This window comes from Hippoglossus stenolepis, chromosome 2 (genome assembly GCF_022539355.2).
Source record: "Hippoglossus stenolepis isolate QCI-W04-F060 chromosome 2, HSTE1.2, whole genome shotgun sequence".
Classification (NCBI taxonomy): Eukaryota; Metazoa; Chordata; class Actinopteri; order Pleuronectiformes; family Pleuronectidae; genus Hippoglossus; species Hippoglossus stenolepis.
In genome coordinates, this window is record NC_061484.1 from 22,878,860 (window position 1) to 22,895,274 (window position 16,415).

The 16,415-nt window shown below is 43.4% G+C and overlaps 1 protein-coding gene across 2 annotated transcripts in view; it reads left to right on the plus strand.

Moving 5' to 3' along the window:
• The first annotated feature begins 6,225 nt into the window (after positions 1–6,225).
• The window catches only part of LOC118124668 (voltage-dependent T-type calcium channel subunit alpha-1I), a 48,857-nt gene continuing 38,667 nt past the window's right edge, over positions 6,226–16,415 (plus strand). For both annotated transcript variants that reach the window (XM_035182715.2, XM_035182721.2), the window contains exons 1-2: positions 6,226–6,331; positions 8,545–8,822. In XM_035182715.2, the coding sequence (XP_035038606.2) occupies positions 8,569–8,822 (254 nt within the window). In that variant the 5' untranslated portion in view covers positions 6,226–6,331; positions 8,545–8,568. The remainder of the gene's footprint in view (positions 6,332–8,544; positions 8,823–16,415) is intronic.

The window sequence follows — 16,415 nt, forward strand, 5'->3', positions numbered from 1 at the left end:
ATCATTTCCTGTCATCAAGGCCAAAGGTTGCTAAGCAACTTCACTTCTGCCAATTGTCAGAAAAGATGCTTCTCCACTGACCGACTCACAACCCAACTCTCTCTCATCCTCTGTCGTTGCCGTGACGTCTGAGGGAGGAGGCAGCCTGTGTGTTCATGGCTGAGCGTGTGTTTACATGGACCAGTGTATATTTGTGTTCGCAAACATGATGAAGAGAATGAGGGAGGAGGGAGGGATGTGGAGAGGTATTGTCTGTTGGATTTGTATGATTCCTCCAACTAATAACAAGGGTGAGTCAGTGGTGTTGCTTCATGTTAGATCCCCTCCAGTGGTTTACATAAAATACAACATAATATCGGAGCATGAGCAGAATATTACACTGATGAAGTTGCTGAAGTCTCTGTGTCTTTTTTATAACTTATTCTCATCGTCTTACTGTGATTATATATCGATTATATGTATATTCTAGTCAAATTTTTTGTTTATTCTTATATTTTACATATCGTCTCTTACTCCTGGTTACACTTTATATTGTTATACTATTATATTATTCTACAAAAGAAAATTGTATCTTATCTTATTACAAATGTTTGAATACACACCAAAAATTAACAGTGTAAATATTTCATACATAGTGCATATTTCATGATCACTAAAAGTACTTCCTGGTTATCTACCCAGGGACACATGTAGGTATGAAGAGAGGTTAGGTAACAGGACAGCAACATCTGTGTGATTAAGAAGGACTGAAATATTAAATTGTACGTTTATAAATTCAATAATTGTGTTGCATGGCAATGTTGCTGCAGGGTAACAAGACAGGGGCCCCATTTATATCAATAAGATCAGACTAAATACAGGAAACAAGTCTCGGTATAATGCAGTGATGTATCAGCGACTATAAAGTTGATTGGTGCCTCTACAAAGGTTTTATTTCAATCTTCATCAAGTGTTATGCTGTCAGCTCCATCAGGCTGCACTGAGACACAATGGTGCCATGAGCTAGACACTTATGTTACGATGCTAACATGCTCATACAAATGCAATGAGGTTCAGGTGTAATGTTTATCTCAGCAGCTTAGTTAAGGTGCAGCTGAGGATGATGGGAGTGTTTTCAATTATTTAAAGACCACATCAGCTGAGAAATTTGACAAAAATCCAGACCTGATGGTGGCGCTGGATGAACATGTTTTATCCTGAGGGGGACCTTGAACACATAGTAAACAATCCAGTAACTGTTGCGACATCTGAATTGAAACCACTTATGTCAACCTGGTGGTGGCGCTAGAGCAGAAGATCGTCAATGTCATGAGGGTCATTTTGTCAGAGAACCTTGAACGTCTGTAAAAACTCACCAGTTGTTTGAATATCTCAGTCTGGTTTAAAAGTGGTGAAACAACTCAATTAAGCCCAAACAACATGATACTTAAAAATATAAACTTCAAAAGACCATTTTGAAACCAGTAATTCTACCTTACATATACCATAACTGTCTCCTCAGAGAATACCTAAGTATTCCTAAGTACTTATTTAAGTAATTAAATTACTTCTGAGTAATGATTTAATATATACCAGTAAACCAATAAGATTGTTACTTGTTGCTTGTGTCCTTTATGTCACCTTATGTCAGACTTGTTATAAAGACTTTGACTTTACCCCTTAACAAATAGGAAGTGCCTATATTGATGGTCCATATATGCTATATATATATCAGTACAAAATATTTACATAGTAATTTGTGGGCTGTAACATTATATATACCATTAACGCTGCAGTGTTGACAAAGACTCAGAAGCAGGAAGGACAGGTTTACAGTCAACAGAGACACATAATTACTGTTGTCGTCTTTGTCCCCCTGCTCTGAAAACTGAAACTTTAAACACTAGACACTGATACCTGGGACCATGGTGTGAGTGTGTGTGTGTGTGTGTGTGTGTGTGTGTGTGTGCCCTCGTGCCCTCGTGCCCTCTTAACCTCTGTGTACTTCTACTGTAACCAGGTCAAGTAAAGCAGTAGGCCTGCTCAGTGTCACACTGCTCACGTGGTTTTGTAAAGTATGTGTACACTATGTGTGTATCCACACTTTGTATGGGGATGTGCCCTCAGGTTGTTGTCATGGCAATTCTAACGACTGATCAGGAATATTGATCTGTAATCGAATTCCCACAGTGTGTGTGTGTGTGTGTGTGTTTGTGACAATGGCGTGGAATGAAAGACTTCCTCGTATACAGTATAATGTTATGTGATGGTCACCATGGAAACACACCCGAGGGGCGCCTACCACACACTGGTAATATTGTTTGGCCTAGATATCTATCCTCAACCAATAACATAGGGAATGTACGTCTGTGTGTGAGCATTTCAGTGACTAATGTAAATCAGCATATGAACACACCACAGTGACAGAGCCGCGGTGAAAAATGCATGAAATGATTCCGTGGAGCAGAAAGAGTCTTGCACGAGTTACACGAGACAGTAAGTGTGAGAGGGATGAGACGAGGGGGAAGCAGAGGGAGAGCGAATGGGAGTGGAAACACACATCCAGGGAGAACCAATAACAACCTATTACTACCAATTCACACACAAACACACACACACAGAGGCTTCCTGCAACCATCATCGGTTTTCTTCAGTGGGAGAGGCGTATGTGTGTGTGTGTGTGTCTGTTTTCAGGCTTGAATGTGGCCTAGATATCTTAAACTGTTGAGATACACTTTGCTGCTGCTGTAGGAATTATGATAGCTGTGAGGAGTCGGTCTGCTGTGGGCGAGGATCGGGAGTCGGACGGTGTTTCCTCGCTCGGAGTGAAAATCTAATCTTTTGAGCCGCACTAGTGCTGAGACCGTCTGTATGTTAGACTGCTGGTTTGTCTGTGTTCATCCAAAAATCACTAAGAAACGAATGTTAATAATGTTTGATGCAGAAAATGAATCAAATTTACTGTGGGGATCATCTTACTTTTACATTTTAGCACTTTAGGTCGTGGCAAGTCAAAAAGTCATGACAAATAAAACGGAAAAAACATTAACAATACAACTCAAATTGTCGTAGGAACAAAGACGTTTTCATAAGATATTCCTACATTTGTCTGTGAAGAGCACTATTCAACCACAGACTGTTCGACGACGAGACACCAACCCACACGTGAAACCAAATCCTCCGTTTGAACGTTTGGTTTTAATTAGTGATTTGACGGTAGAAAAAGGGGTGAAACTTAATAACTGACAGCGGAGATTGACTCACGATTGGTCGGGTGCATGTATCGAGGGGACATCGATACCCCGGCTCCATTCCACGATCGCTACGGCGTAGATTCTGGCCGCAAATTACACGACCATTGCAATATGGCAGCGTCCATATTTTGGCTTCTTTTTCTTTACAGTGGGAGTCAATGGAGACGTGTTGTCCATCTTTATCGACAGTCTCTGGGCCGATCTACATTTCAGTCTAAACACGGGGACGACGCAGACCTGAGCCAAGTTGAGTTTAAATGCCTGAACATTTCTGCTGCACCGAGGATGAATCCTTCTCATTTAGGTGACAACGAGGCTGTTTCCTGCAGCACAACAGACCAAATATTCTATGTTTTGCCCCGCTAGTTGGATCTAAGAATAGCAAATTCGCCTGTCTATTTTGTGATCCATTCAAATTTGTTTTCTAGCATGTAATGAGCATTACAGCCTCTCGGAGCCTCCACCGTGGGACTCTCGTTTTCTGCCTAATGGAGTGTAAACAACAAACAAAACATCCCCAGAAAATCATTTGGCAGCCATTTGTTGATATTATTAGCAGGAGAGCAGTTAAGAGTTGTCCCTGTAAGCTGTTTGCTCAGACCTGTAAACTGTAGTTCTAATATTAGTTCCCAAAGTGGGATCCAGGGACTGCCAGGCGGCCCTCAGGGACTTTCATGTAGCCCCGAGAAAAATGAGCTGTAGTTGAGTTTCAGCTCCATTTTCAGACTTGTATGATGCCTGCTCTGTGTTGGTCTCACTGCCGTCTCACCCAGTGGAAAATATGCTTCTGTCCTTGGCTGAAACTTGTCATTTCTGATATGGATACACATGAAATGAAAATAAATAATGGACAAAGCTGGTATGTAAATTGAGTTTGGTATAATATACAAAAGTCCAATTTCTAAATGTACTTTTAGTTACTGGCTACTTTGCAGGTTCTGGTTTTAACCCAAACACATTATATAAGCAAATGGAACATTATGTGGTAGATTCATCTAAACCATCTTTACCCGATACAGCATGAAAACACTGATAATACACCAGTAATAACATGAATGCAGTTTTTGCAATGTCAGATCACAGGATATTTTAACTGTAGCTGCACCTCAGAAGCAAATTAAACTCAGAAGAACTGGCTTTTGCAATTTTCCAACACTATACAAGAATATAGTCAAGTACTGACATTTGCACTGTGAAAATAATGTAACATGTGAGTGGGAATTTTCCGTGTCTGAGATATCTTTAAAAAGTATGGGTTCATCTATTATATGCACGTAGTTCTGTCTCACAATTTAAATTAAGGATTAAGTCAATAAACTTTGCACTGTCAGTACCTTTGTTACCTTTTTTAATGTAAGTGACATTTTGAATGCAGGGTTTGCATGTGTAATGCAGTACACCTGTTTTTACATTGTCATATTCTTAACCTTCATTTAAGTAAAGGATTTCTATTCCACCCACTGTTATGGAAATGTTCTATATAATAAAGCATCAATCACCAGTTAATTCCTGTCCCCTGGAACCTTACATAGACTAAGCTGATTTGAAGGTATTGTGTTGGTGCCCTGCCACATTTTTTGGTTTAGTGAAGCGACACCCCTGCTGAGTGTGACTTGTGAAGTTTCAGCTCTCACATGACGGCACCTTCTGCCTGCACACACACACACACACACACACACACACACACACACACACACACACACACACACACACACACACACACACACACACACACACACACACACACTGTCCAAGTCGCTGGCTGCTGAGATAACCGCCAGGCAGAGACAGAAAGAGGGATGTTGGGATGGGGTGCACTGTGAGGTGGAGGAGAGGGGACAAGTCACATGCTCTGACTCGCTCTGTCAGTGTCAAGTTATCCTCTATTAAGAATAAACTCCAGTGAAAACTTTCAAAATAAAACTGTTAATGGAGACGACACAGCGACAACTCATGAATATTGTCCAGTGTTGTAGCTTAGTCTGCATGACGAGGCAACAACATTTGGATCTGCCTGATTTTACTAATCAATTTATTTGTTAGAAATGTCCACAACAAGTACAATATCAGCTGTAACGACTTCTCCATCCTCTGCATCCTTCTTGAAGATTTCAATTTCAGTATATGAAGTTTTTTATTATGTTTATATTGTGTGTATTTGAAGTTTTTTCATCAAAATTATTCTCACATTTTTTGATCATTATTTCCCGAAGCTCAAATGAACACATTCAGATTTCTTCGTCTGTCTGACCAACACTAAAATCATAAAGATGAATTCGGCTCAATATTATAGGAAACTGACAAATGAACAAACATTCACATTTGAATGCTGTAATTTAAAGACTTTTTGCTTAAAAAATAGACTCAAAAGATTAATCAACTATCTACTAAAGTGGTCCTTAATTGGTTTTCTGCTAATTGATCAACTATTCATTCTCTGGAGCACTGATTGGTTTCTGGGTGCCTGTTGAAATAATTTAACTACCATGGGGCCCAATAGTACATTTTGACTCCAGGGGCCCCTGGAAACAGTTAATCCGGCCATGGACGAATCCACAAAGCTTCAATTAGAATATCCCACAAAAGGTTGTTTGAGTCCTGAACCATAAATAAACACAGTGACTGTTCTATCAGATAAAAAACAGCTCCACGTCTCAATCTGAATCAACACATGTATTAAAACACTCACTTCCGGGAGTAGACAGTCTTATTTTGAAGGTGAAATCGGTCTGTACCGGCTGTGCCTGTGTGCGTCTGTCTTTACGCAGCTCTCCCTCTCCCCGGTGCGCCTGAACTCCGGTACCTGGCACCGCAGAGCGCGTCCAGCGGCAGAGGAGGACGCAGACGCACGGGAGAGCGCCTGCTCCTTTTCCAACTTTACTTTCCCAGGTTATTAAAACTTCCTGCGTGACATTCTTCGTTTTCTCCCTCTTTGTTTTGTCATCCTCCGTACGGACGGAGTGAGTTTGGATATCGGCGGGGTGGGGGAGGCAAGAGGACCGGCGGGCTGCTGTCAGATGGAGCACCGGGGCTCCGGGAGCTCGGGGCGCGCGGCGGACCTGGAGTGAGTGACGCTGGTGGATGGACGCTGCTCCCCGGTAAGGACTGCATTCAAAGTTTCACTTGTGTTTCTTCTTTTTTAAAAATTTTTTTGCAACCATTCACTTTTCCTCTGCTCTCCTGTCCTGGGCACCAAGCCGGGCGAGTGTCCGTGGCACAGGAGAAAATGTCCACATCCTAGGATGTCGCTCTCTGTCAATGGCGCTGAGTCTCCCATGATAAGGGGTTCAAATTGAATAATATCGTCATGGGCAGTTGTAAAGTGGCTTTGCAAGAAAATGAAAAGTCAGTCTCCTCATAGGCTACTTTATTGTTGACCTACATTATGTCTATTGACATCAGGGAATAAAACATATTGAGATTTATTAGGAAATATTGGATGTTTGTGATTCTATGGTTTATTATAGTGTTAATTAGACCGTTTTCCAGGGAAGTGTTTCAGCTAATTCAGCCTCCGAGATGTCGTCAGTGTATGTGAAGCTGTCGGCCTTCACAGGGATGAAACCTACATCACTGCAACTAGAAGAAAATGTCACATTTCTAGGGATTCATTGTTTGCCCTGGTTTTTAATTGAGACGCTCTTGGTACAGAATTTGGCCAGTCCATGCATTTGTGATGTGTGGCCGGTTTGAACATAAACCTGAGTTAATGGGTTTCTGCAATCTTGGAGGTATGAATATATTTTGTTCCTGGTGTCTGGTTTAGATTCAGCGGGGTGATTTAATTTCACGTGGCCTGGCTGTTGTGGCAGGGGAGGCTCATAATGAGTTTAAAAAATGTTTTCAAAGGGCTCATCAGCCAGTTCCTAACAGTGCAGAAGAATGGCTCTCCTTATTTTTTAGTGGTTCATTGATGTCTGCCCAACAGCTACTGTTGAATCACAACAAAAAGCCTTAAACAGTGCGGCCCTGGACTTCTTACACAGTCTAGGCTACGTGCCCATTATGAAAATAGACGGTAAAAGAAGAGTACTGCCAGATTCCGTCTCAGTATTTTCATCTAATGCACACACACACACACACACACACACACACACACACACACACACACACACACACACACACACACACACACACACACACACACACACACGCACACACACACACACGCTATGAACTTGCTTGCCAGTTCTCCTGTTGTCCTCTTACTGCAGGCTGAGTCTACATATGCCTGCATGGACTTGCTGTTGGCCCAGACTTCTATTGTTCTGCTTCATCTCTGTGTCACTTGTCCAAATCATCCGCCTCCCGCTCCAAGTTAATAACAAATCTGTAGCTTTGGAGCCGTTTTTTTTTTCCCCCAGAATCTCTGGGGATCAATGAGCAGTGGAATGAGCACACTGTGGACCGGTGGGGAGCTGCCGCGTACTCGTGACAATGTGGACTGTGTCACGTGGTCCGATTCCCATCTTTTCCTGCCAAAACTCCGCTGCACGCTGCCCAATAAAGCATAAAATACGATGTACTTAAGAGAAAAGAGAAGTCCAGAGCCAAGAAATTAATCTGCGCTTTTAACTTAAACCGAGATTGTCATTTAATTTGACATCTCCTACATGATATTCCAATACTGCAGTCGGTACTTATAGAAATTAACCACATGGCTGCTGCTGCTGCTGCTGCTCGACAAAGTCATGAGATTTTATCTTAAATTATAGCTCAAGGAGAAATTGCAGCTCAGCGAGCTCTAAGTAACACTAATCATCATGAGTGGACATTTATTGCGATTGACATTTTTTTTTTACAATATACCCAACCCCGCACTTGGTTCTCTGCATTGCAATATGAAACATGTCCAGATTGTTTAAAGCCGGTGTGGATTAAAAGCAGTAATGGGCTGTTGTCATCACAGAGTTGTACAGCTGTAGGATTACAACAGCTGGAGGCCTAAGTGCTTCCTGTGGTCTGCACCGACTCTCTGTGTTGGCACCTTTGCTCACCTCCAGCTCTGTGTTTGGATTAATTTGGATTTATGTTTCCTGCACAGCACTTTTCGCCGGCTGCCATTCTTCCTCCAAATGTCGTTTATTGTTTCAGAGAAAAACAGAGAAAGATTTTTTTTTCATGCTGCAGTGCTTGAGGGTGAAGGGTCTTGTGCACAACGTGGCAGGCCTGACAGTCGGCGCAGCTCCGGTTTGTTTTGAGAGCTGCAGTGTATACCAGCCACAAGGCGACACAGCAGAAACGCATGCATGCATTGATATGTCGCCATCTCCTGAACAGTCTGTCGCCACCACCTCGGGCCCTCCTCTAGGTTCCGGCTGTCCACTGCACGGCCATGACGGGCACCCAGGAGCCAGACCTGCATGAGCAGCACAGAGGACCAACGCAGGGGGAAGGGAATGAGAAGGAGGAGGGGGAGAAGGTGCATGTGTCAGTTGAGGGAGAGGACAGGGAGCAGGAGGGGGAGGAAGAGGAGGAGGAAGAGGAGAAGGAGGAGCTGCCGTACCCCGATCTTGCACCAGTGGTCCTTTTGGCTCTGACCCAAACCAGCCCGCCCCGCTCCTGGTGCCTGCGAGCCGTCTGCCACCCATATCCTTCACCGCTGAGTGCACCTGAAGCACCGTGGACATGTGTGTGTCTGTTTATAATGGGAGAGAGTCACTGTCTGTTTGTGTTTCAGCTCTGTACTTTCTCAAAATCCTGTACCAACAAGGCACCGAGCGCCTTGATGTTTACTTTACATTTATACACAGGGGAGACAGAAAGAAGGTCAGTATTGTGCATATCCCTGTGTGTGTGTGTGTGTGTTTGGAAGACCTCAGGTATTTCCTTGGACCCATTAGCTGTGAGAAAAAATTGTTAACATTCCTCCTGATTGGATGTTTCCATAGTGACAAGCCCTAATGAATCTCCAGGGTAACAGTCGCCTGTCAGTAGCATTGTTACCAGGCCTCCATTTATACAGCAGGAATCACAAATAGTAAAAACTCACGTCACCTGCCCGAACCTCGCTCTGCTCTTGTCTTCATCAGCTCACCTCGCACTCTCCGCCCTGTCTCTCACTCCCTCGCTCTCTCTGTAGATGTGAGGGTGTGAGTGTGCAGTGTGTGTGTGTGTGCAGTTATCAGCGGTGTATTGTGTGTGTGTGTGTGAGCAGCTATGAATACTCCGAAGCATAAACGTCAGCATCACCTCAGGGATTTGTCGAGGCTTTCCAAATTGAACATTTTCCACTGCTTGCGACTCGATGTGTGAGTGCCTATCTGTGTATGTGTGTGTGTGTGTGTGTGTGTGTGAGGGACAATTTTGGTTCAATACCATCATTGTGAGGACATTTTTACATTGTGAGGACATTTCAGCCGGTCCTCGCAGAGGGTTCAGTCTTGGTTTTAGGGTTAGGGTTAGGGTACGGATTAGGGTATGGATTAGGGTTAGGCATGCAGTTGTGATGGTTAAGGTTAGGGTAAGGGTGCTAGGGAATGCATTATGTCAATGAGTGTCCTCACAATTATAGAGAGACAAGTTTGTTTGTGTGTGTGTGTGTGTGTGTGTGTGTATTCCTCTGCTTGTGCGTGTGTGTCATTGTGCGCTTGTCAGTGCACGTAGCTATTTAGCCACCGTCAGCACTCTGTGTACTCTATAAAATATAAATACATAATTGCTGAATAAATAAAATGGACACCGAGAGGAAAAGAAGGAAGAAGAAGAAAGAAAAACCTACAAATGCCATGAACCATGCTCCTCTGTCGCCTGCTGGGCTGTTACCGTGGTCGCGTCCCAGAACATTGTACGCTCACTGTGTCAGCACTAACTTACTGGACACACTTACAAACGCACACTCATGATCACACATGTGAGCATGCACACACGTACACACACACACACACACACACACACGAGCAAGTGAATGCCCTCACACAAACGAGGGAATCTCCCATGGAGAGGCTCTGTAGAGGAATCACCTGGTTGCTTGGCAACAGCGTAGCTCTGCCCTGACGGCCCAGTTACTTCCGCTCGCTGTATTTGTTTGTTTTTGTGTGAGTCTGTCTGTCTGTGTGTGTGTGTGTGTGTCCGTACAGTATGGCGACTGGCATGTGTCCCATCTCGTGTTTATTGCTGTATATTTATTACTTATTGTGAGTGTGTGTGAGTGTGTGTGAGTGTGTGTGAGTGCTCCTGTGAATGATCTGCGGGGGAAGCAGTGGGTGGACGTTGTTCGACAGGGACGTTAATGTGAGCTCACTGGGGGGGTGTAGTCCTGTTATGCCTGATGTGACCCCTCCTTCCTGTTTAGCGTTTTCTACCCTCAATTCATATTGCAAATTAATTTCCCATCTCCCTCCTTCCATTTCCTCCCTCTCAGAGACGACCTCCTCTGTGCCGTGTTTACTGTACATCTCCCCGTCCCACAGCACATCTAACAAATTTATTCCGAAACAAAAACAAGATTAGCTTTTGCCATTATGTAACGTTCCCTTGTATTCCTCCCGAGCTGCATTAACGTTCCGTTATTCCCCAGCGCCGTCGGGAGGGAGGATGCGTTAGTTACACTCGGAGTGTGAGGTGCCGACTTTGTGAAGTGCTGAGCTTTCCATGTGGCAGTCATCAACGCTCCTTTAATGTAACATATGACACACGCAGAGAAACAGGCAGGCTCACACGTGGAGAGGTGCACGCACACACACACACACACACACACACTGGACATAAGTTATTCAGCAGTGCATTAAACATTCAGTGCGTTTCCTTTTGTTTAAAGATGAGAAAAGCTGATTCTGTCACTCTTATACAAGTACCTTTCTCTGCCTGTCTTTCTTCTTCTGCTCCCTCCCTCTCATCCCTCTTTAGTCGATATCAGACCCATCCGCTCCCATTTATTACTCTCTCTATTCCTAAACTGCCTCTTAATTGGGCTGAGGTGTGTGTGTGTGTGTGTGTGTGTGTGTGTGTGTGTGTGTGTGTGTGTGTGGGAATGTTGGGGTGCGTGGGGGGGTCAAGGGAGGAGGTCTTACTCAAAGTATGATGAGCTGTCAAAATCGTTTTAGCCAATTAAAATGCTTCTAGCAACTGTTTCCATGGTTACCAGCTGTCACACTGTTTGGGGGTGGAGCTACTGTCATCAACAACTTGGCAGCAACTTGGCCCACCGTCACTTCAGACACTCTCTCTCTCTCTCTCTCTCTCTCTCTCTCTCTCTCTCTCTCTATGACACACACACGCACACTTAACTAGGTTATGTTTAATCAAGTCTGTGTGTGAGGATTCCAAAGTGAAAGTGTGAAGCCCAGCAGCAAAGAGCATGATGAAATAGTCAATAAATTCACACAGTGAATAATTCACTGATGCATTATAGATCAGTTATCAGGATGACCTCAATAAACACTTGGGTTGCCAGGTTTAAAAAAAAAAAATCCCTCTGGGTGGTATTGAACCTTGAACCTATTACACCTGCCTCGCCTTTAAAGGGATAGACCCAAAAATGAACCTTCACTCTATTCTCCACTATGCCGAAATTTCATTTTTCAGTGAACTTTCCTTCTAAAGGCTCTTGAATCCAGCAGGGGGATAATTATCGACATAGTAAATTTCCCTCAGGATCAATAACGTATCCATCCATCTATCAATCTGAGTTGATTTGTGAACATTTATTGACTTACTCTGTAACTGCCAAAAGTGTCATTATTGATCACTTTGTAAATAACCATCAGGTATATATATATATATATATATATATAACGTATATTAAAAATATGTATGGTCATTGTTCCATATAAATCCAGCTTGTGAACCTTTTGGTGGCGCTAGAGAAACTATCACCCATAGACTGTATATAAAGATGGACGACATGGCCGCGTCCTAAAAGTGAAGCCAAAGAATTTTGATCACCCCCTGGTGGCTGACTGCAGCACAGGTCGTGGACCCCACCTCCTCCATGTTAGTGAATTGGACATGGGCCAAACTAAAGGTAGTTCTTATCCCACTGATGTCTGTTCAAATGTCAATTTATCTAGCAAGAGTGAAACGTCATGACAGCTGAGACTGACCCACGACAGATTTTGATATTGTGGCTCTATTCCGACATTTCCAAATCATGTCATACGTGCAAGATGGTCGCTTTCGTATCATTTGTATAATTTCTGGATAGAGGGAGCATCTTTGTATATGGTCTATGTAATCACCAAAGTCATAAGGATTTATCCCTATGGGACCACGAATGTCCGTACCCAATGTAATCTCTAACCATTCAACAGTTATTTCAACCTGGATGTAAGTGGTGAAGCGTTCATCTGGCTAACGGATATTCCCCATCCATTGAGCTGCTAATGAAAATATCTAATCTTTCAGTTCAAAAGTCATTATAATGACTCCAGGGTTTCCCACTTTGGTTTTTGAACAGATTATCTTCAGAGCCTTTTCCAGAAGCCGAATGGGTCATGGAAACGTCTCCTGATGATGAGCGTCAAGAGTATCATAGAAAGATTAAGCGAGGAGACTCTACACCAGACTAACGGATCTTTAAAGCCGCTCAGCCCAGACGTTGTTCTTCCTAATAGTTTTCTATAAGTTACAACCTTACAACATTATATAAAAGCTGCCTCGTGAGACGGTGGCACCACACTGGCAAATCTACAACCTTATTAAGTGTGAAGACAAAATAAAATCGGCCACAGCTTGTGCGTATTCGATCCAGACAGCGTGCGTGTCTCTGTGGAACATCCTCTTAAGTTAATGAATGTTTTAAATGAAAATGTTCCCACACGCTGGCCTTAGCATGTGTATTCCAGCCAAGGGAGGAGGATGATGACAGAAAGATCAGGGAGATGTGATCTGATTTGATTACTAATGTCTGCCTGACCTTTATTACCTGTGTTGGCACTCGAGGAGAGAGAGGGGGATAGCACGAGGAGGAAGAGGAGGAGGAGGAGGAGGAGGAGGAAGAAGAGGCGGGGTTGTATCTTGGAGAGGGATGAAGAACGTGAAGATGAGAGGATGAGGCAATTAGGGAGAGAAGGCAAAGTGTCGAGGAAAGATAACGTTTGCAGTTATTTACACCTAAAAGCTTAAAATCTTAACCTTTCTCCTCTGTGCTTTTAGGCACTGAACCATTTTCTTCACCTCATCTCTCCCTGTCCCTCATTCTCGCCTCCTTGTTGCCACTTGTACGTCTCCATCTCTCGGCCTGTCTGTCTCTCTAAGCCCCTCCATCTCTCCGACGACGTTAATTATTAAGCGTAGTTGTAGTTTATCTGTTGGCTGAGACTCAGGTTTCTGACGGGGGGAGACTACAGCTCTACCCAAGGGCAGTCATATGTGGGGACGGCGCAGAGGGGAGGGCTCCGAGCAAAACCGATTTTGGGAGGGGAAGGAGAGTGCATGTGCACGGGAGTGAATGAGAGAGGGGCAAAAATGATATGATACGGCACGAAGATGGGAAATTATACCGTACTATATAAAGGAAGATGAGAGACAGAGAGCAGGAGGAGCAGAGCAAAGAGAAAAAATAATTGGGCCAAAGAGAGGAGGAAAAAGCCTGTAAGAAGAAAATGAGAGACGATGGAGGGAAAGGTTGAGAGAGGAAAAGCGATGGAGGGAGCGTGAAAAAGAGGAGAGGACGATCCCTGTGTGTTTCACTGCTGATGCTGAATGATGGGCCAACCGTGGAAAAACTCCCACCTCATCCATCACTCAAACCTTGACCCTGCCCCGTCCCTTGTTAAACTACGCGTGCGTTTGACTGTGTGTGTGCCTGCGAGCGTGTTTTATGGACACACCGGCTTATTCAAGCTGCTGTAATTTACACAGATGGAGCGAGATTAAAACGACCCTCCTCAGCATTGAGCAGATGAAGGATGCCGCAGCAGGAGTTGTGTGCGCTGAAGGACGTCATTTGTGTGTGTGTGTGTGTGTGTGTGCGAGTGTATTAATTGTGTTGTCTTCCAGTCCAGACAGGATGCAAGCGGATTGTGAAACTCAGGAGTCAGTTCCCACGGTGAGATAGGGGTTCCCATGGCAACCACAGCAAAGGGAGGACACTGGATTACCCTCGCTCTCTCTCTCTCGCGCTCTCTCTCTCTCTCTCTCTCTCTCTCTCTCTCTCTCTCTCTCTCTCTGTCTCAAGGGTGATAAAGGATTGTACTCTCATTAATTTTTCCGCCCTCTCGAGAGCAAAGTGTCCGGAAAGGGGACTCGTGTGTGTCTGTGTGTATGTGTGTGTCCATGTGCATGCTCCAGGCTTTGTTATGTATGCGTCCTTGGCTCTTGAATACATTCCTGTCATCCATTCAGCGGTTTACCCATTTGTGCCCAAATGTGTGTGTGTGTGTGTGTGTGTGTGTGTGTGTGTGTGTGTGTGTGTGTGTGTGTGTGTGTGTGTGTGTGTGTGTGTGTGTGTGTGTGCGCGCGCACTTAAAATCCAAATCCCAAATCTTTTCTTTAACTTCCTACCTCAGACTATTTTCTCTTTGAAACCTCTCTGCTATTCCCTTCTTTCACCTCCTCCCTCACACACGCTCAGATGTCTCGCCGACTGTTTCTTGGTAGCTGACTTGCTTCTTTTTTTTCGCTTGTGAATATTAAACACGTCAAAACGTCTCACCGGATGTTGTGTTTGTAAATGACGGATGATACATTTAAGCTCATTATCGCAAGTTTCCTCCCTCGCACAAGTTGTTTCTGTGGTTAATACATAAAATCATGTGCTTGTAAATTTGATTTTCACAAGCTGCAGGGTGCTGCCTCACCCGTGGAGCTGTGTGTGTTATACGCTCAGACAGATAGATATTTTTTTTCCCATTAATGTTTTATACGTTACAAGGTTGAGGCAGCTGGACCTTAAACTTAAACCCCTCAGGGTTTCCTCTGGGTTACTACATTTACTAAATACAGACTGGCGACAAATTTGAAGGATAAACCTGGATAAATGAGCGGAGACACATAATGAATGCAGATGATTGCACACGGGGCTCACAGGGTCACTGAATGATTTGATGAGTGTGGAAATGATGAGTGAATTATATGCTATAGCTCTCACAGCCACCGCATCTCAGTGGGAGATGTTGGACAGCTGTGTTGGACAGCGCTCAGCGTCACCGTCACCAAAACACCACACGAAGAACGGTGTTTATCCCTCCAGCAGAGTTACGGGGACTTGAAGAATATACAAGGCCAAAGATCACTGAAGCTATTCTGGTAGCTGCTGGTGGTGAAGCTCTTTACTGAGACACTGAACATTATTTTAGTACGTCAAGTTGAAAAAAGAAGAAGAAAAAACTTTAAACTCTTCCCTGACTGTGTTTAATTAGGTTTTCTTGTTCAGGTAGATTAAAGGTGACTGTGTGTGCACATTTAAACCAGGATTTAAACCAGGATCCAGGACAATTCAACCATTTACTGAGGACATCATTTTGCGTGGAGGAATAGATGAACTTCAGATTTTTCAGCACAATAAACCAACATAGATTAATACATTACTATGCGTACCATTACTGAGGACAATTATGAATAAATTAAACTACATAATTGATGTATTCACAATGTTTAACAAGCATCTGAGGTGTTAATACAGAAATTGTTTCACTCGCTCTCTCTCTCAGAATGAGGTGGGATCAATCACCACCAGACATTAGGGACCATTATTAATGAGAACAACTCCAAAAACATGCATTGAATCAGGTGTATAATTACAACAGAGCATTAGGGCCATGTAAAAAAGAACAAAAACCTAAGATTAAGAGAGTAAAGTCGTAACTTAAGGCTAAATGTCATTTTAGAGAGGAATATGAGAAGATCAGCCTGTCGCCTGCAGTGAAATGAGGAACATGGATAATTTTAAGTTTTAATTTAGTATAAATCAGAACCCAACAGACAAATTGTCCCTTAGTGGAGGAGGAAATGTTTGGTGGTCGACTGTGAGGCTGTGGTTGGTTACGTCTGACTGATTCTTTTATCTTTTTGAACTACAACATTACTCTCTCAATATAACAACTTTATTCTTGTAATAAAACAAATTTATGTCAATATATGAAACTTTCTTGTGACTGCACGGTCTCCATCAAAGAGATTTCGGTTAAACACAAACAGACCTTATATAATCTCCCTTTAAAAAAAAAAAAAACCTCTGTGCACAGACAGGTAAATTCCTCCACCTGTTCTGACCTCACAGAACAGGCTTGATATATTCAG